Raw genomic sequence first — 20101 nt, 5'->3', positions numbered from 1 at the left:
ATATATATTTTTTTTTGTCAGCTTCAACCCTAATATATCGTTTTCGATATTTTATTTTTCATTTGCTTTTTATATGCTCGCCACATGCTGCGCAGGGTATTATAGTTTTGTTCATTTAACGATTGTTTGTTTCACCTAAAACTAATCGAGATAGATRTGGAGATATATGTATATCTTCTTTTCTAACGGCGTAACGCCGTGCCAGATTTTTCTTCCTCTCGCCAAATGGAGATTCCAAGCGAAGCCAGGTCCTTCTSCAYCTGGCCCTTCCAACGGAGTGGAGGACTTCTGTCTGTCCGGTTAAGCGAAAAYTTGAGTAGGAATCGAGATATCTTGTTGAAATCACACACTACTTGTGTTCCTTGGCATCCTAGAGTGGTCGGTATTGCTAATGGAAGAAAGCGCACCGTTGCCACKCCCATYATCGAAACATATAAAGTGYCATATTCACTCAGCGCAAATCTTTCTGGCTAGATAGGGATCATCGTGTCAAATTTAGTGAAGTCGAATTATATCCTCGTCTTCTCTACATATMACGGTTTTGTTAAAAGCTACCAAAATTGCGATAAATATATATAATATTTAAGTGAACGCACGAGAGACATAAATTTTTACATCCGAGGTAGTATAGAAGTGCCTTGTAGGAGCCGGTGTCAAATTAGGTTGTAGCTGTTGTAGCGGCGGATAGTAATTTGGACGAATGCTGCCGATTTGGGAGTCCTTCTTTGGCGCGTGAAAAAAAGGGAGTCCGCTCCGGTTACGTAGACCCGACTGTCCAATCTTAACAAAGGGCTGGATGGATCTCGGGACCTACTCRRCCGATTTCAGCGAAAATCGGTAAGTAACACTATCCCTACATTCCTATTGTACAGTGTGAAAATTAGCATAATCAGACAATGCCTACTTCCAATATAACACAATTCTAAATCTGATTCTTTTACTTCCCAGTATGCGATTCAAGTACCAATCAATGTAACCGAATAAAATTTTGTACAAACAGTGGTTTAAGGTATGCAGGCCGCCATATACCGAGTATATGGAGCTTAGTACCGAAAGTAGCGGTCAACCCGTCATATATGTTATTGAAATTTGAAAAAAGTTCGCTCGGCTTCGATTTGATTGAATATAAGCAAGAGAGCCGAGTTGACGGGTATCTCCAAAGATGGTGTGTTGATATTTTTTTCGTTTACATGCACTAGGTTTACTTCTTCGTTTCGAATACCGCCAATAAAACATGGGTCCAGATGGCGGAAAGGAGTTCGAGCTTCGCTGATTCATGGATCCAGATGGGGTAATGAAGTTGAAACGCTGATTCATGGATCAAGACGGAGTAAAGAAGTTGGAGCTTCGCTGATTCTAAAATTAAGGACGACATCATTAAGAAATAAATCGCCATTTGTTCCAAAAGTAAAMCAATTCCCAACCCCTTCTTATTGAGATATTATTATTTCATCCGTCAAAAATAATCTTAAGCGATACAATTAAGTGACCAAAAGCAACTCATTAAGCGAGATAAGCCCCCAATTGTATGACAATTTTGTGGCTCGTTAAAAAGTCGGTGAAGACAGCGATAGGAAGGTTAGTAAGCAAAAATAGGATTGACGTAATTTTACCACCGCCAACAACAAAAACAAACACAAAATCAAGAGATCAACCGCTGCAACAACGGTTACGAGCCACGACAATAGAGGAACATTGTGGATTGCGGCGGCAAATGCTGGAGACTGATTTATGTGATCCCTTTCTGCAAACAACACAAAGGCTCAAAGGAAGGCGACACCAAAAATAATAACAACCGAATTGGCAATAAAAATGTGCAATTATTAGTTCTGCGAAGGACGTGAGGGCTGTGCATGTGGCATGCATGTTGCCGCAGTGTAGCATGCAGCAATGCACCACCGGTAGACAACAACACCTATGACATTCACGCGGGAGGCAGTTGCATTGTCAGCTACATATGTTGCACCGGTCCAATGAAATACAAGGATGCAAGGGACAGTGCAGAGCAATGTATAAGGCGGCCGCTGCCACACATACATGTGTGTATGTGCGTTTTGCATTGCGACAGCGTCGAACTTGACCAATGTTCAGTGTGAAGATCGAAAATAATTTATACTTTTTGCAAGCATTGCMTTGYTGTTGTTGCRTGGCATTACTGGCATCATTTCTAGCCGTTTTTTTTGTGCAGAGTACCAGTAAGTGCCGCACAGCTGTCTTCTCCTTTACTTAGCAATATTGTCTCTGCGAAAGTAAAACTGCCAACTGAGCGACTGAGTGCAGCCACGGTCGCATCAGCAACAGCGTGAGCTATGCCTTGACCGCCCAGCRCAAACCCTTGACATAAATGTAACAACTCAATAAAAATGTCARGCAACGCAGCCCGAGTGATCGTGCTGCCACAAATGCAGATGGCTCCGTCAGCTGCGCGCCTCAGTGTTTGTGTGTGTGTCTGTTGTGCCTTGGCAGTTGCGTAGCAGTGCGTGTCCCGTGCTGCCCACCGGGTGGCCTACACAATTTATTTGCACGCACTCGCTCAACTTTTTTTTGYCTGTAAATTTTTTCAACGCTTCTTTATTTGCTTTTACCACCTTGTCTGCTTAATGATGGCTGTTTTTCGCTTTGTTTTGTTATTGTTATTGTTATTGTTTTTTGTTTTTTTTGTCGCATTTTATTTAGCCACACGGCTTGTGCGCGCACCCAGGCAGTATCCTTGCCAGCCTGGCGACGTTGTCCTGTCAGCATTTGTTATTGTTGTTTAATRGCCATATTTTGTTGTTGTTGTTTTTGCTATATGTATATGCCTTATTCTTGCGTGCACTTTGGCTGATTTTATGAGCACACTTTGCTGTCGTCATTACCGTTGTTGTTATTGCAGTAAATTGTTTGTTTTTGGCATATTTGCGCCGCTCACAGCCCCCGCCTACTGGACAAACAGCGTACGAAGGCCGGTTGGCAGGCAAGCAATATACATAAGTACATACCAAGCTAAGTGCATATGTATGTGTGTGTGTGTTTTATGGTGTTTGTATGCGCACTTGCTTATGTTTTTTGTTTTGTTTGTGTGCGTGTGTATGTGTGTGTGTGTGTGTGTGTGTGTGACTCTGTCTGTGTCTGTATGTTTGGTGGGCTTGTTGTCTGTTTGTTCAGCCATCTGTGCAACTCTGCATGCTCGTGCGTCAGTATGTATGCGTGTGCTTGTGTGTGTTCGTGTTCGTGTTGGCTGTGTCTATTAGCACGTCTGACATTGAGTGACATTGCATTACAACTGTCAATGTTGAGTGCCTTAAGGGGCCCACCTTCATTTTTTCCTCATACTCTCTGCACCTAGTATGTATCTGCATACACTTTTACAATTTAAGTTGTTTTCGTTAATTTTTGCCAACATTTTTACCGCTCCACTGTTAAGCGCAAAGTGATAATTAACTGAAGTAAGGCAAACATCAACGGCTCTGTGGTCCAATGCCTGCTTTTGCTGTTGCTAGCCACTCAATCAGTTTTTGCTGGGGTTCTTTGGTGGTAAAAAATATAAAAAAAAAAAATACAAAAACAAAAAGTTATACAAATAATTATAGTGTGGCAGCGCCGAACACACACATTGATTTTCCAACGAATCAATTGACCGCTGCCCCACCTCCTTATTTTCATTGCGTTTTCGTTTTTTTTTCTTAAATATTTACTGTTCTTTACCTCAATGGCTGGCATTGCGTGTGGCAAATATCTAAATACATATTGTATGAGATTTCCTTAATGTGAAACAGTTAGCAACAATGTCGAGTTGTTGGTTTGTTAATGCAACATTGTAAGGCGTGGCACTTAGTTGCCTGTTTAAGTGTTCAATAGTGTTTACATGAAGGCAGGAAAGGCGCCATGAGTTGAGCAAACAATAAACGGCATGCCAAAACATAAAAAAAAAAATATTTTCATAAAAAAATAAATTCTCAAAAGTAACAAAGAAGCACAAAATTCGTTATATTCGGTAGTCGAAAAAGTCTTTTCGCATTTCTAATCAAACTTCAACTAATTTTTTTTTTTTTTTATAATGAACTTTAATGAACGAAATATGTACCATTTTGGGCGACCGCTAGACTTTTTGCCATTTTTTCGCTAGAGACATTGATCTTTCAATGTACAACTTTTATGTTTTCTCGGCGAAAAACTGCGACAAGAAATTTTCATAGGCTTCTCTTGAAGCCAACTTTAACCCCATTAAGGAACTTCCTTACCCAAAACAAATGGTACTCCGATGGTGCAAGATCCGAGCTATATGATATCAAAACTTCCCAGCCAAGCTCTTCCAGTTTTTGTCGAGTCATCAAAGTTGTGTGTGGTCTAGCATTATCCTGACGGAAGAAGAAGCCCTTTCTAATGATCAGTTCTGGTCGTTTTTTTTTCGATTACTTGCTTCCATCTCATCAGTTGTGGACAGTAAAATGTAGAATAAATCGTTCGACCAGGCTAGAGTAGCTCAAAGCGAATGACTCCTTTCCAATCCCACCAAACACTCAGCATAACCTTTCGAGGCATCAAGCCTGGCTTTGCGACCATTTGTTGAGCTTCATCACACTTGGACCATGATYTTCTTCGCACATTCTTGTCGTATTTGTTTCGCTTATCATCTCCTGTTACYATTCGCTTCAGAAATAGTTCGATTTCGTTTCGTTTCAGCAAAGAATCGCAGATGTTTATTCGGTCCATTAAATTTTTCACAGACAAATTATGTGATATCCAAACACCGTGCTTCTTTTTGTAGCCAGCCTTTTTTTAATGGCTTAAATCCATTTAATGCTGAATGTTAAGTCTCTTAGCGATCTCATGGTTGCTTATGTGATTGTTCTGGTCAATATTTTCCATAATCTCAGCGACTTTTTCAAYGATAGGTCGATCAGAGCGAGTTGCATCTTTCACAACGAAATTTCCAGAACAGAAGCGAGAGAACCATTGTTGTGCTACTCGAACTGATACAGCATCGCCTCCGTAAACTTCACAAAATACGAAAAGACTTTTTCGACTACCCAATATATACTCTATTGTCTACCTTACTTAGTTTGCCGACTTAAATTGCGCTCCTTCTGCACTGCGGAGAGGTATTACTGCTTTTTTTTTTTCTTTCTGACAACCGCAATTTCGTGTGAACTGCTTAAAAATAGTCAAAGCCATCTTTCTTCCAAACGCTTCTCTAACGCTCAACACCTCAAATCAGCACTAAATAATTGCTCTGATAATCCTTCAACACTGCAATCAATATTATTTATATGAGCCTATGTTGAGCGCATAGTACCCATCCTTTATCACGTCTCAAAGTAAGCACATCAAATAAATCTACGCTGTTATGTGGTGCTCACTGGTCTTTCGTTGCTGACACCAGCACGCAGCCGAACGCGCAACTGTCAGGTACACGCCAACATAAAGGTCATCATTTTTGTGTGTAACACGGTGCAATCAGTCACCTAAATACCCTTTAAATTGATCGTAATTCCTGTTGGATATCGATCATGTATACCGTGTGCGTAGATCACCGCCAAGCGCTTGCCGCGCGTACAGCATTGTTGCCACATAAAAGCCATTAAATTGCTTCGTTTTTCATGCCTTTATACGCTCTCCCTGTTTACACCCGCCACTTCAGCGCTTTGTGTATTTTAACTGTACGTCAAATGCCTAACAACGGACTAAATGCTGCTCGTTGAGCCGTTTCTGTTGGCATCTTTGTGTTAGTGGCTAGCATGGAACGTGCTTACAGCACACAAGTTCGCTTTTTTCTCTTCTTGTGTTTGCTGTATGTGTGCGGCATATTTCAAAGCCCTCAGCGTTTTGATGGTATTGTCTTTAAAACGTACAATTTTGCTTCAAATCGATCAGTCGACCTTTCTTTGATCGATCATATCAGTTATGTAGGTAGTTAACATTTTGAATGCTAGTTTTGCTTCGTTTTCCCATTCTTCTCATGGCTATATGTTGCTATTGTTATATGTTATATATTTACGATGCGGCTATTATCGCATCCTTTTCGACTTTTTTGTGGTAGCAAGTGATTGTTTGGGTCTGATTTGTGTAGTGATATGATCATTAGATCGTCGGTGCGTCTCATCTTTTTGGCTGTTGGCGTTTTGAAGCGACTGACAGGCTTTTTACATAACAGTAACTGTATGGTGGCTTAGCGCCGTTTATATGTGGTCCAATTTCCGGCCTTAGAGMTGGCTGAGAATTTTTTGTTGAGCGTATTTGCCGTTAAGTGATCTTATCGATCCTCAATGATGTATTTATGCTGATTTTGGTGTAATATCAAATATAAAAGGTTTTGAAATATTGATTTTAGATATGATTTTCTAGATCTAATKTTCTCATTTTTTTCAATATCCAATGCAAATTCGTTTATTTTGCTTTTGGTGTGAAAATCGCTTTATCTCCAAGCWATTAATATCTTTCAAAGCGCACCTTAGCCTCAGCTTGTTTTSGGTAATAAATTAGCGGTGTCAGCGCGCGCCTAACTTGCCGCKTTTTCTYTTMTGYTSCCCCACTAACCACACTTCATGCCCCTGCGGCAWATTTGAATTCAAAACAGCGTTAATTTTCGTATGTGATTTTTAATGTGCAACGCGTGTGTGCTGCTTAAACTGTATCTAAACGGTTATAGCGTGTYTGGGTCCGTGCACCCCGCGCTTGAGGCATGGCGCGCKGACACGCAATGTCAGTTCCCTGAAGCCTTTTCCTCGCCTTGCACTTTAAAAGTGTTTAATTTTCTTGTTCCTCAAGTGATATTTTCGTGCCTTAATACGATTTCGCATAGCCAAGGGCAAAAAGCACATTAAAATACGTCATTATTTCTTGTTTATTATTGGAGACGGTGTTGTGCAAGCGGTAGCATGCAAATTGAGTGAAAAAATAACTCAGTTGACTTTATAAAATGTACGCGTAGCCGTCTTGTAGAAGCCTTGCGAAAAGAATTCGCTTCTTTCGTCTTGATAGCGCCAAAGTACGAGTAGTTATTTTGGCGCCGCCGGCGATATCATAAAAAACGAAAGGTGGCAGCTACCTCATGCCATTTTGGGCACATTAACACGCCACTTATTACATGCTTTTTTTGTACCATTTATTTTTCATTTAAAAATATTGCACTGACACGCAGCCTGCAGCTCATGCTCCAAAATAAACTGACACACATACCCGTGTGGAGTGCTGAGGATACTGCTAAAGCTCAGCTGTTAAGGAGTTTTTTTCTGGCAGTCGAAACAATTTGCATGCCAACACGCGAGCGTCGGTTACATTTCGAAATATTAAAGTTCAGTATATGAAATATACTATATGGCAAATAGCTGGTACTTTCCATAGAAAAACGTTGTAGCTGGCGTTAAGTGCACCTGGAAAGGCATTCAATATTGATGACTTCCAAGTAGTAACAGCAATTGCTTAATGAATGAAGGGTAGCAATTTGAGTATATTACTTAATAAAAGATCATCGACCTAATGGCATGGAACACGCAGTTTCAGGCGGTAGTCCAATTGAGTTTCGAGCCAATGTACATAACAGGTAGACTGAAAAGTTCATAGGCTGCTTTTGTTAGTTGAAAAAGTGTATGTTAAAAAGTAATAAAGCTTTGATTTTTGGATTGTCTTGAGGAATATTACTCTCACTCTGCACCCAAACAACTCAGAAAATCAACCTTTGAGAAGTGGTTTGCTATGTTTAAATGAGGCGAAATGATGAATGAATGAAACCGATGACGACGAGCTTGCAATGGATGTCCCAAAGCTGTTCTTTCCAAGGAAAACATCAAGCGTTCTGGATACTGTAGCAGGTTGAAGTTCTGTTTATCCAGAATAGACCCTCACATGCCTAACATATGTTTAGCGTGAAATGAGTCCGCGCGTGGCACTGGCCACTCCTTTGCATGCCCTTCTAACCCTACACATCTGACACCCATCTCCATTTGGTCCTACCCCGTCGAAAAAGCACGTTTCCTGGGCCTACCGTTGGAAGATGTCGACGGCAATTTATCTAATCCTTATCATCTTCACGGGAATATGTACTCATTATAACAACAACAACAACGAAAACATTAAAAAAAAACGTCCAAAAAATACTATTGGGCGACTATTAAGTGAACGTGTTGTTGGTGGGGGTCGCGCGAGTTCACTATCCRTCCAAATTAACAACGAATTAACTTTGAGGAGTGTTTGAAGCTTTTCAATCGTAACAAAACGACTTTTTGTGCCGATATGTGACAATGGAAGAAACATGGCTCCATCATTTCAKACCGGAGTCCAATCGGCAGTTAGACGGGTACACTTTGAGGGTTATTTTGGGTATAGTGCAAATGGTACTGAAATTTTTAATATAATCGCTGTATCGCCCCCGAAGTTAACTATATTGAATATTAAAATTAAAAAAAAAAAAAAAAATGGTTATGTTAGCCTATGAACTTTTCAGCCCACTTGCTACCTATTGTCACCTCAAATTCAAAACAACGTATCATCAAAAAAATCGAAATTGAGTTTTTTATAGCTTCTGATCCTCTACATCGTATTAGATATAGGTAGCACATAATTTTCAGCTTCCGATGACATTTATAACCAGTTTATAACCAATATATAACCATTTTATAACCAAAACTCAAATTTTCTTTTAATATTAGTGGTTTCTTTTATATAATTTTTCTTTCGCTGAAATTCCAAAGCTTTATAGACTGTACAGTCTCGTACCATAATAAGTCCAACTTTCTGCTCTACAGTTAAGGAAGAGAATTTTCAAGCAAGCCTTCCAGTGTCCTCCAGGAATTCAACTTCCACCACAAATATTGTATTTGCTGTTACCTTTTTTATTTATACGCCATTCTTTATTGAAAAAAGTTCTACAAACACCAAACATATAATGAACTCTGCCTTACAAATCTAAATCTACAAGCGAGTCTATGAAACTGTTTGTTTGCTTACGCCAAGTCAATGTCTGAGGGAAAATGCCTTGAAGGTGCGTCAAATTCCACACAGCGCTTATTTGGTGAAGAAATTAACAGTTCATTCTGACGCCAATGAAACAACAAAACAAAAATATGAATGCCCCAAAGGTGACTTTAACGTGTTTAATATGGCTTGCCTGCACTCTATCGACGTAATGATCAGGGAAAATGAGCTGATGATGACGAGAAATTGATGATATGGGGCCGTTATAACAAAATGTAATAGTTCCGAGCAGACATTCAGGTGTGAATGCCGCACAGGTGTTTAATTTAACCGATTTGGGCCAGAAGACAGGAGAGACGTCAATATTTGTTGTTCTCACGCCGAAGGAAAATCATTGAATGAATGCATACATACATATACTTGTGTACTACTTGCGTTAGAATTATGTATTATATTTATAAAGGCAGTCATGGAGTTAATCATAGCTTTGTTAAATATTTGTTGTTTCATGATAAATTGCTTAGTTTGTATGAGTTGGAGCGAGCGCTTAAAGCTTGTCTCCGGTATTTTGCAAAGGGATATTTAGTACTGTGTTTTTCATTAATTGTGTATGTCTCATTTCCAATGGTTAACCTCTCTTCCCCTCACCTAAATGAATTGGTAATTACCTTGCATGTCCTTCTAACAGATTTCTTCGAAATTTCATGTTCAGCTGTCAGATTTCACTTACTGAAATACATGTTTATTTTTTGCCATATTTCATATTGGACCGTGTTTGTGGCTGCTTACCACTTACACAAGTACTCACACAAATGGTATGAGGGTTGCCTTTTATATTTTCGGATTAGAGTACAATACAAATATATATTAATCATCGAAAATCGCTTTATAGCTTTTCAAAATATTCTCCATTAAGATCTACACACTTTTGAATTCATCACACCATTGATAAATACTGGTTCTTAATGGAGCTTCGAGGCAAAAAATTTATTTAAGTTCATCGCCGAAAGTTCTAAAAAATAATCGCGATTCCATTTTCGGCCGTGATGAATATTTTAAGTTACTGTAAACAATACAAAAAGCGCGCGTATGTCAAAATGTTCGGAGTATGTATAACCTCAAAAATGGTAAACTTTACAACGAAGTTGTGTGTTGCCAGACTGTAATACTAAGGTTGCCAAATCTTCAAATAGAAAAGGTAACCCACGTACATATAGTAATCTAGCCATTTTAATTATGTATTTGGCATGTGTTTATTTATTCTAGGGTGTCAGAGAGAGTCTGTTAATTGTCCTGTTGATTGCTAATGTTTTCGTTTGGGCTATGCTGGGTTGCTATTGCCTCGAAAATAAAAGTTTCAGGAAAAGGGTAGGGAACTAAGTGTGCGTGTTGAAAGTAAAAACTAAATTAATTGAAATGTCAAAATTCATTAGAGTGGATTACGGCATTAAGGGAGTATGCCTGCAATAATGTCGAGGTTTTCATTTCGACAATTGTTTAATAAATTTATTGGGAATACCGCACAAATGTTGTGATTTTGGCTGTCAAGAGAGGCAATCAATGACAAACAAAGTATATTTCAGGATATAAATCCATGCTATGCATATTAGAGCGGGTCGATTTACAGGCGGCAAAAAAAAAGGAAAGTTATTACAATATTAGCATAAATATTAGAGGGGGTCGATTTATAGGGAGCTAAAAACGGAAGTCTCCAATATGTGAGAAATATTCTACGTATCATACTGAACAACTGTAGTTAAGAGTATATGGGACTGAAACCGGTTCTGAGTCAGTGATTTTTAAGGCGAAGTTTTATAGGGATTATAAAAATTTGTTCGTTAGTTTTTGGGTAAGCGAACGAAATTTAATACGCGGGTGTATTTTGGTATTATTTTGATCATTTGCTGGAGACAGTCAGATCGAGCAACTATATCATATACATATCTCCCAAACCGCCGATTTTTCAGTTTTTTCAAACTTTTCCTTAAAAATCCCCTGGCTTGTTGAAATCGGTTTTGGATCTGTAATTTCTTAGGCAATAGTAGTCAGTATGATCAGGGCCATTTTTCGCAAGCGCGATTATCAATAAATGATTTTATAGAAAGATATCAATCCGCTCTAATGCATATACATATATCTCTATATATTTCAATTAAGTGCGTATATCTACTTGTCTCCGAAAATGTTCGCCTTGTAACAGCTCTTCGTATTATATTGCTTACTACTTTAATGATTTTATTCTAGTTTCTAACATATTTGCAATCCACATAGAGCGCTTTGCAAGACCCAGCGTTTCATTGGCGGCAACTGACAGTTGTTGCTGATTTGTGGTTTGAACTATTCAAAGTTTGCGGTTTATCATTTCCAGAGAGTTTCACCTACTTACAGGCATACATATAATATGCTTATACTCTGTGTCATTGTAAGTACATGCGGTTTTTCTCTTTCCCTGTCCTCGAGACGACAAAAGTGGGTTATAAGGCAAGCAGGCAACAAATAGTTCAAATAATTTTTTATACAGAAACCAGCTTTGCTTGATAATTTAGCATAAGTTCAATTATAAAAAGTCGTTTCTTATGTCAGAATCAATATAAATTGTATCAGTAATAAATGAAAGCAATTAATCTCTGCAACGCCAATTTATAACAGAGAACATAAATATATTTGGATAGATATCAATATACAACGTAATTATATTATAATGTAGAAATTATTACACGAAACTGCTAAATTGATGAGTCCAAATCGAAATTGCCTTTGTCTTCTAGCAGATATAAATCTTCTTCACTGACAACCTTAATCGCTCGATTTTGAAAACGATACATATTTATTTAACAAGCAAAATTTTGAAAGGTTCGCCGACATTGCTGCTCCAACGAAGTATGTACGACACTTCTACTTATTAAATTTTTGGCTGCTTTGAAGTGTAAAGCCTGTGCGCTTAAAGTATAATAATGAGCTTTACGCGTAAGCAGCTCTGTCAAAAAGTAATGCCACTAATAGCAATGAGGCCTTAAAATCAGATAAAAACGTCATAAATACCATATAGTGTATGCCAAATAAATATTTTCAAGGATTATGCGAATTGTTTAAGCAACAACTACAGCTTAAGCAGCACTAAGTATTAATTATCCATTCAATAGAATAAGCCATATAGAAAGGTTAGGTTAGCTTGGATGGCTGATCTAGAAAGATCGCACGTGGACTGATATATGTAGTACATTGCAAAAGTAAGAAAAGCTGAACTCCTGTGTTCGAACTTATAAATTAGCGTGTAATTTCCACTCCCGCCAGTTTTGTGGGATGACTGATGGTATGCGCTCCCAAGTGTTTAAGATTTGACCTCCCAAACACAGGACAGTCAAGAAGAGAGTACCTCGTATTTTTCAACAGATCTTCTGCAGATTGCGTCTGGTAAGATTCCCAACTTTAGAGTATGGATGCCATTTGGACAATGACCTGTTAAAAGCCGCACAACTGGGAAGAGGAGAGCTTTACTGAGGGCAAAGAGATCACAAGATCTCTTGCGATCGCTCTTGGGTCAAAAGGCTATTGCGACAGCGTTTGTAGCGATGGTGACCCAACGCTGACCGCAAAACGCCCGGATGTCTAGTAGTAGAACGCAGTGTTAATGAACGCAAGGCTAGTATTGCAGCTCTGCTAACCGGGCGGATGGTTACTTTTCTGAAGGATGCCGCACTCCGGCCAATAAATCTACTGCAACTTATCAACTCTAACTTCAGTCTTGCTGGCTATTGCAATGTCTTCCAAGCCGAGGTAGGTAGGGAGAGTTGATAGGGAGAACAGTAAACCCCTCCACCAACCTTCCATTCAACCATCAAGAAAGAAGCCTACTGCCCCCAACCCCCAACGGCTTCTTCTCACCCACAACTCCGGTTAATGGGCAGAGCTGCCAGAGTTCGGTTTGTCGATTCTATGATCCAAATGATCCCGTTCGAAGTAAAAGTATGTGAGGATATCCGAACGTTCAGACACGTGTTCTTTTAAGTACCCAGATTATTTGAGTCTAATAGAAACTTTCGCAGCCATACACCTTCCGACTCTGTCTACGGCACTATGTGCAAGATGGTTGAAATGGACCTTAGTGCAACACCCATGCTGATGAGCGCCGCCCTTTGAACGGTGTAGAGTTTCATTGCAAGTGTGGTCTTTTCTAAAACCCTCTCCTGCCTATGGTGTCATGGTGCCAGAAGACCATTTTCGGTGAGAGGCCCCACCTTTTGCCAATATTTCCTCGCCAGCAGTATAAGTCAATCGATGCCTTTTATGCTCTCGTTTCGATATTCGGCTTCCATGAAAACTTCCTATTCAGGATGAGCCCTAGATATTTCACTGTATCGGAAGGTTGCAAACAGATGTCTCCAATTTAGGTGTTACCGGGATTTTGTATCTTCTAGTGAAACCTTCTCGGTTTTATTTGGGTTGATGACGAGACCACTTCCGACTGCACAATGACTGGTGTTTCACAAGTTCATATAGTAACCTATTTACATTTTATTTGAAATCTCTGCTGATTGTACTTAGTTTAAACAACTTTTGTTCACTTCTTCTTTCATTAAAACTTTTACTTATAACCCCAAGAAAATAACAAGAAATCAGCTGTGATCTCCTACTTGAACACTGTTATACATATAGGGTATATAACCAGTATTTCGATTTCACATTTCTCCAATAGTCCATATACTTCTATCAATAACTTTTTGCCAAAATGAGTTTACAAATATTCCCATGCTTTTTCTAAGAAGTTATTTTTATACTTTGCCTTTAAACATCACCACAACCACACATTCAAAGATGATTCTACAAAGACACTTCAATGTGTTTCATTGTCGCCTTGAAGCACTTAATTGCAGGTCTTCAAACATGCACAAACATCAATAACAATCATGACAGTAAGAGGAATTATAATACCTACACACACACTCGTCAAAAGAACGGTTAAACAGAATAAAAAAGCGTTTAACTAGACAACTTCAAACCCGCAACGGCTGCCACAGAAGTTCAGCGCCACAAACAATTTGACATGAGCAACAAGAACAAGTACAAGCCATGATCGGTGTGACGCTGATCAAGCGAAAGATCACTGAGGATCACCAATCAATAAAGCCAGCGAGAACACTTTGAAGCCAAGCGCGCTTATTGTTATTTAAATTTGAAATTGTTTTACGAAAAACCAACACAGTCACAGCGCTTGTGAAGATGAAAGCGCAGTTAAGAGCGTAAAGAACGGAGATGAATATTTTTTCACTAAAAAAACCTGAACGCACCACTTGAACGGCGCACGCAGTAGGCGAAGGTAGCCGACCGATCGAGAAAATATTGAAAAGAAAATTGGCGCTTAAATATTTTCATAATATTTGTGGGCTTAAAAGTGTACAAAGCGAAGAACAGGCAGCATATACGAGCGGTATTGATGATCGACAGGCGGTGAATGAACGAACATGCGGCAGCTGAGAATTGTAACTTTCCGGCACACAACACGTGAAATATGTATGTAAATAATTGCTGTACACAGTGTTGCTTGGTACGAAAAACGCCCGAAATGCTGAATGAAAAACGCTGTTGATATTGACAATGATCGAGTCGGTCGATGCTCAACTCTTTCAGCGAGTGTGGGAAATAAAAATACGCTATTGTTTGACACACGGCGGACTGAGCATGCTTGCTTACTTTCTTCCAACATTTTTTCGGGAAACACACACGCACATACACATATACACAGCACAAACAAGATGCTCAAGTGGTGGTAGAGGTGTGCGTGCACACACACACTGCTCCAGCTAAATGGAAATCAATGATCCTCGCACGAAGTACATCTACCCCCAAAAGCTACGCGCTTGTTGCGCGCTGGAAATGGTGTCAACAGTGGCGTTGCGGCAAGTGATCAAGCATGCGCTGTGCGATCGCCGCGGTCACTCGTTCAATGCATTGACTAGCACTTGACAGCCGCCATGGCTTTTGCTCTGTCATTGCTCAAGCGACTACTGCATGCTCGACTACCGTGCGCCCGCTGCACGCCGCGAGCATGCGCGTACAGTTGTTGTGCGGCTGCTGGTGTTGGCGCTGCCTCGGTGACTGCTATTGTTGGTGTGACCATTTCGGCGGTAGGTAGTTGCCACTTTTCGGCTGATAAGATTTTGTATTCCTTGCTTCTTTGCCCTTCAGTTAGTATTATCGATTTTGTTGCTAACTGCCGCTGTTTGCTCAAATAGTTTTGAGCGGCCTTTAAAGGCGTCTAGCTCGAAAAATTATCAATCGATTGCTCCACCCGGTCACCTTTGATGAAGCGGAGGTAGCGGCAGCAGTACAGTGCATGGGCTCGTCGCGTAGTGCCACCGCATTTTGTTTACGCTACATTGCAGCGCTTTCCGTCGCCTGAGTTGTACAATTTCTGTCACTGCTGCGCTTGAGTCGTCGACTGCTGCCTCAATGACTTTCGTGTGTTGTCGTTTTTACAATTTTTTTTTTCTATTTGTTCCAACACCTTTTTAATGAAGTGTGTATTTCCTCTGCTTGGCTGCCTCGTTAATTGATAAATAGTTGCACTGCCATTGCTTGTTTGTCAATGGCTCTTTAACGTAACGGCTGCCGTAGCAGGTTCAATGGTTTGCTTTTCAAACATTTTCCGAACTTCAAATCGATTTATTGATTTCTTCGTTTTTTTCTTCTGGCAAATGCTTTCTGCAGTCTCTTAAGCGGCCTTTTTAGGCAGTTTCTTTCTGTTTATGTGTGTTTTATTACTTGTTAGCATTTCTGTTGTTGGCGTTGTTGTTGTTGCTGTTGCACATATATGCGATTTCTCGGAAACATTTCGCTGCAGCGTCAGCTCTACAATTTCAAAATAACAACAATAGCAACAGCATTCAAATGCAGTTTGTCTGTCGTTTTTGTTAAGCTGGCATCATTTACCCATCGTTTAGTAGTTCCTCATTGTATGCTTTGTTCGTAATTTAGGTGCTAAATGTTTTCCACATTATTAACACCTCTTTATGGCCCATTCTTGATTGTTAGCTCAAAATGTAGTGCGCACTTGTATGGTATGTGGCCTAGCGGGCATACCGGATGAAGTAGTTTCGTGCTTATGAATAAAAAGTACGCACAGGGTTTTCCTTAGCGACCGCCTAAGTCTGGTATGAATGCTGTCAGGCAGGAAAAGTTATGCCATAGTTCAGCAGCATCAGTATTTGATTGTAGATCCTTAGAATTTGTAGGGGAAAATGTTTCCAATTTCTTTAAGGTTTGTTTCTTAGGGACAGACAAAGAATTTCCCTACTGTATCAAAACTTTAATTGGCTTTCATTTTAAGTTGATTTCGTAGGCTCTGTTGGGTTATACTGGCCGGCTGCTACGCCATACATAGACCCACTGGTCCTTAGAAAGGTCTGACAGATGATGGTACAGTTCAATTTGAGCTGAGTTATGTGTTAGACAGAACGTCAATGCTTTTTGTTAACCTGAAGAGTTAGTTGATATCTAACTCGGATACATCATATAATCCCTTGAACGGCGAAACTTCTAGATATTTAAGCCGAGTTCCTGATAATGCTGGACAGAAACATAGAAGGTGTTCCACAGTTCGTCTTCTACTTACTTCGCAGCACTTTCTTCACTTATTTCAAGAATCGTCAAACTTTCTGCATGTATCGTCGTTACTTATCAAGAATCCTCGCATTATAGCCGTGCTTACACCAGCGCGCCAGTCCTTCTTCCTCTTCGCTGCTTGGCGCTAATTGCAGATTTCAAGCGAAGCCATTTCCTTCTCCACCTCGTCTTTCCAACGAAGTGGTGGTCTTTCTCTTCCTTTGCTTCCCTTGGTGAGTACTGCGTCGAGTAGTTTCAGAGCTGGAGTGTTTTCATCGATTCGGACGACAAGTTCTAGTCAGCGTAGTCACAGTCTATTAATTCGCTGAATTATGTCAATGTCGTCGTACATCTTGAACAGCTCATCGTTCTATCGACTGCGGTATTCGCCGTCGCCAATGCGCAATGAAGCATAAATCTTCCGTTGAGCCTCTTTTTTGAAAACTCGTAATGCCGACTCATCAGATGTTGTCATTGTCCACGCCTCTGCACCATACAGCATGATGAGTGGTGTGGAACCCAGTATATATATTATGCAGTCACTTTCCGGCATCTTTCACTTCCGCCTGAAGGATACTGCAGTATTCAGGAAGCTTGAAAGTTCGCCTAAAATCCTGTTCCGACCAATAGATTCCGGCTCCCATTTCATTAGGCATTTTCGATCCGTAAATGATTTCTATCACCGAACAATTTTAACTTCTTCCTCAGTAGAAACAGGCTATGTACTTAGGAAATACCAATAGTTTCACCAGACATCAAGGCAGCCACTAAACAAACGTTTTGGGCTAGTCAGGTTGTAAGGTTTCCAAGAAATTTGTGTCAAATGGTAAATAAGATGCAAGAAATATCTTTAAACGGACGGAGCCCATATGGCTGCTATAGACCCCTCATGAACTATGCGTAATCCCAGCAATATGCAGATAATATGTGAGAATCCTTAAACTAAGCCACAAAGATGCCGTCTACACTGCCTTACGCAGAATTCCATTATTTTCGCATTTCTGCCATGAAAGTTGAGTTCTGATCGCATAAAGAAATTGGGATTAAGCCGGGTAAATATGGGATTTTCCATACGCTTACAACACCCAACAGGTATGCAGACGTGCCACATGCCACATGCTGCAGCGTGCAAATAGCAAATGACTGTTAATTTGCCATGCAACAAAGGCTAGCGCGGTCAGAAGCAGCTGGACGCTGTGTATGCTCGCCGAAATCAATTGGAAACACCGAAGGCATTGAGGCGGACAAATTGACATAAAGACTTTTCGCACATTAGCATTAGAGTCAAGACGCAACAACAGCGACCAGAGCTACCTAACTACCTAAACGCAGATGATACTTGCGATCTCACTCGCTCTTGTGAACGCTTACTGCCGCCGCACTTTTCTCTCAATTTGTTTGGTCGGTAGGTTCAGGCAAACAAGCTGACCTCTCCTTCAACTACCACAGTGCAACACCTGCACCTGTTGCATGTTGGTCAAATAGCATTGCTTTACTGTTGTTTTTGTCTGTTATTATTATTTTTTATTTTTTTTGGACAAAACCAGCAGCCTAACGGTGCTTCTAGGAACTCCGGAGAAATTTAGTATTTTTAAGGATGACAATAGGAATTTCGAAAATCGACAAAACAACATAATGCAACAAAGAGATAACAGAGTGACCGCATTGTACAACAACAACAATAGGAACTAACGAAACTAAATGCAACAGAAGGCACAAAGAGGCAACGAGAAAGCCAACAGTTGGAATTGTTGCAAGTAGCGCGTGCTACACTCGCAGACACAAGCGGGATGTTGGGATTCTTTTTTTTTTCGGTGCCGTTAGACGTACATTTTGAATATGTATCCTAGCACACATTTTAGATTTCGCTGCGCTTTCTTATACCGTTGCGTATGTGTGTGTCGAACCTATAAACTGAGTTGCGGACGCTGGTTTGGTGTTTTTGTTGCAGCTAGGAATATTTTGGTGCGACATTTGTTCAAGGTGCTTGAATAATTTTCGCTTCTCAACATTCGCTTTGCCGCATATGCTTGTAAAAGTGTGGCGAGGCATGTGGCATGCAGCATGTGGGCTATGACAAAGCCGATGTATCTGCAAAAGACAAGGAAAGTGGATTCTGGAATTTTTGAATAAAAGAAGAATAAATAGAAATTTTCTTGCCTCCGAAATGAGTCCATATAGCCATGCCCGTCTTTCTATCCATCTCTCCGTCCGACAGTACATACGCGAAATACTCTCTCAGTTTTTAAGAAATCGCTTCAAAATTTAGCATACGTCATTTTCTCCCCAAGAAGCTGCTTATTTGTTGGAACCGCCGATATCGAATGACTGTAGCATATAGCTGTCATACGAACTGAGCGATCTTATAGAAAACCTTATATAGCATATATTGAAATTTTGTATGGATTTTTACTCAAAACAAGGCTACAATATCCAAAAAATTTCATCAAATCGAACGACTATAGCATATAGCTCCTATATAAATTGTATGATCAGAGTAAAGTTCTTCTAAGAAAAAATTTTTATTTGATAAGTTGTTTCAATGAAATTTGGCACAGAGTATAACCGAAAGCATATCTACACCATCTGAATAAAATTTTCAGATCGGTTCACTACGGAATATAGCTGCCATACAACACTTAAGTTCTTGCATGGAAAACTTTTTTATTTGTCAAGATATCTTTATGAAATTGGACAGTTATTATGAGCAAAGTCAGTACTACAAACTTCTTTCATTTTGTTCAGATCGTATTACTATGGCTTATAGCTGCCATACAAACTGAACGTGAGGTATTTTAATTGCATTGTCATTTTTTATCCTTAAATTACTTTGTCTTCAAATATTATTTACTTACGTGTCTGTGAAATGTCTGTCACTGAGACTGTTCCTTCCGCAGCTACATGTATGGCTTTGTTGTGTGCACACTGTGACATTATTACATAATCTTCTACTGTACATAATGCACCCGAAATCACCACCTGCAAGTAGAAGGCAACAAAAGGTCATAAGTCAAAATTTTCGATAAAAAAAAAATAATAAAAGTTTTTGTTATGAAAAACTAAGTTACAACTACATGAATTTTTCTTTATTTCAAACTATTGCCCATATTCGGCATCGCTTTCAAATTCAAGCATTATTTTATCTACTTGCATATCGTCACCTAAAATGCAAAAAAAAAAAAAAAAAAAAAAAAAAAAAAAAAAAAAAAAAAAAAAAAAAAAAAAAAAAAAAAAAAAAAAATTATACAAAAATTTAAAATCGTTGCCAGATATAATAACCAATATATAATCATTTCATAACCAAAACTCAAACTTTATTTCAATATAAGTGTTTGGTAACCAATATATAACCGTTTCATAACCAAAACTCAAACTTTCTTTCAATATGAGTGTGTGGTAACCAATATTCAACCACTTTATAATGAAAACTGTAACTTTTTTTAATACTTATGAGTGTTTGGTAACCAATATATAACCATTTCATAACCAAAACTCAAACTTTATTTCAATATGAGTGTTTGGTAAATAATATATAACCATTTCATAACCAAAACTCAAATTTTGTTTCAATATGAGGGTTTGGTAACCAGTATATAACCACTTT

General features: G+C 39.4%; 1 protein-coding gene across 1 annotated transcript in view; it reads right to left on the bottom strand.

Annotated features, from left to right (window-relative positions):
* LOC108966646 (GATA zinc finger domain-containing protein 7) overlaps nucleotides 1-20101 on the bottom strand; it is a 149269-nt gene that overhangs the window by 33931 nt on the left and 95237 nt on the right. Inside the window, exon 3 of the mRNA XM_018929659.1 lies at nucleotides 19353-19476. Within this exon, the coding sequence (XP_018785204.1) occupies nucleotides 19353-19476 (124 nt within the window). The remainder of the gene's footprint in view (nucleotides 1-19352; nucleotides 19477-20101) is intronic.

The sequence above is a fragment of the Bactrocera latifrons genome, unplaced genomic scaffold (genome assembly GCF_001853355.1).
Source record: "Bactrocera latifrons isolate USDA-ARS-PBARC rearing strain unplaced genomic scaffold, ASM185335v1 scaffold_168, whole genome shotgun sequence".
Lineage (NCBI taxonomy): Eukaryota > Metazoa > Arthropoda > Insecta > Diptera > Tephritidae > Bactrocera > Bactrocera latifrons.
Note: the sequence above shows the minus strand (reverse complement) of the source record. Positions and strands in the feature narration are given on the sequence as shown.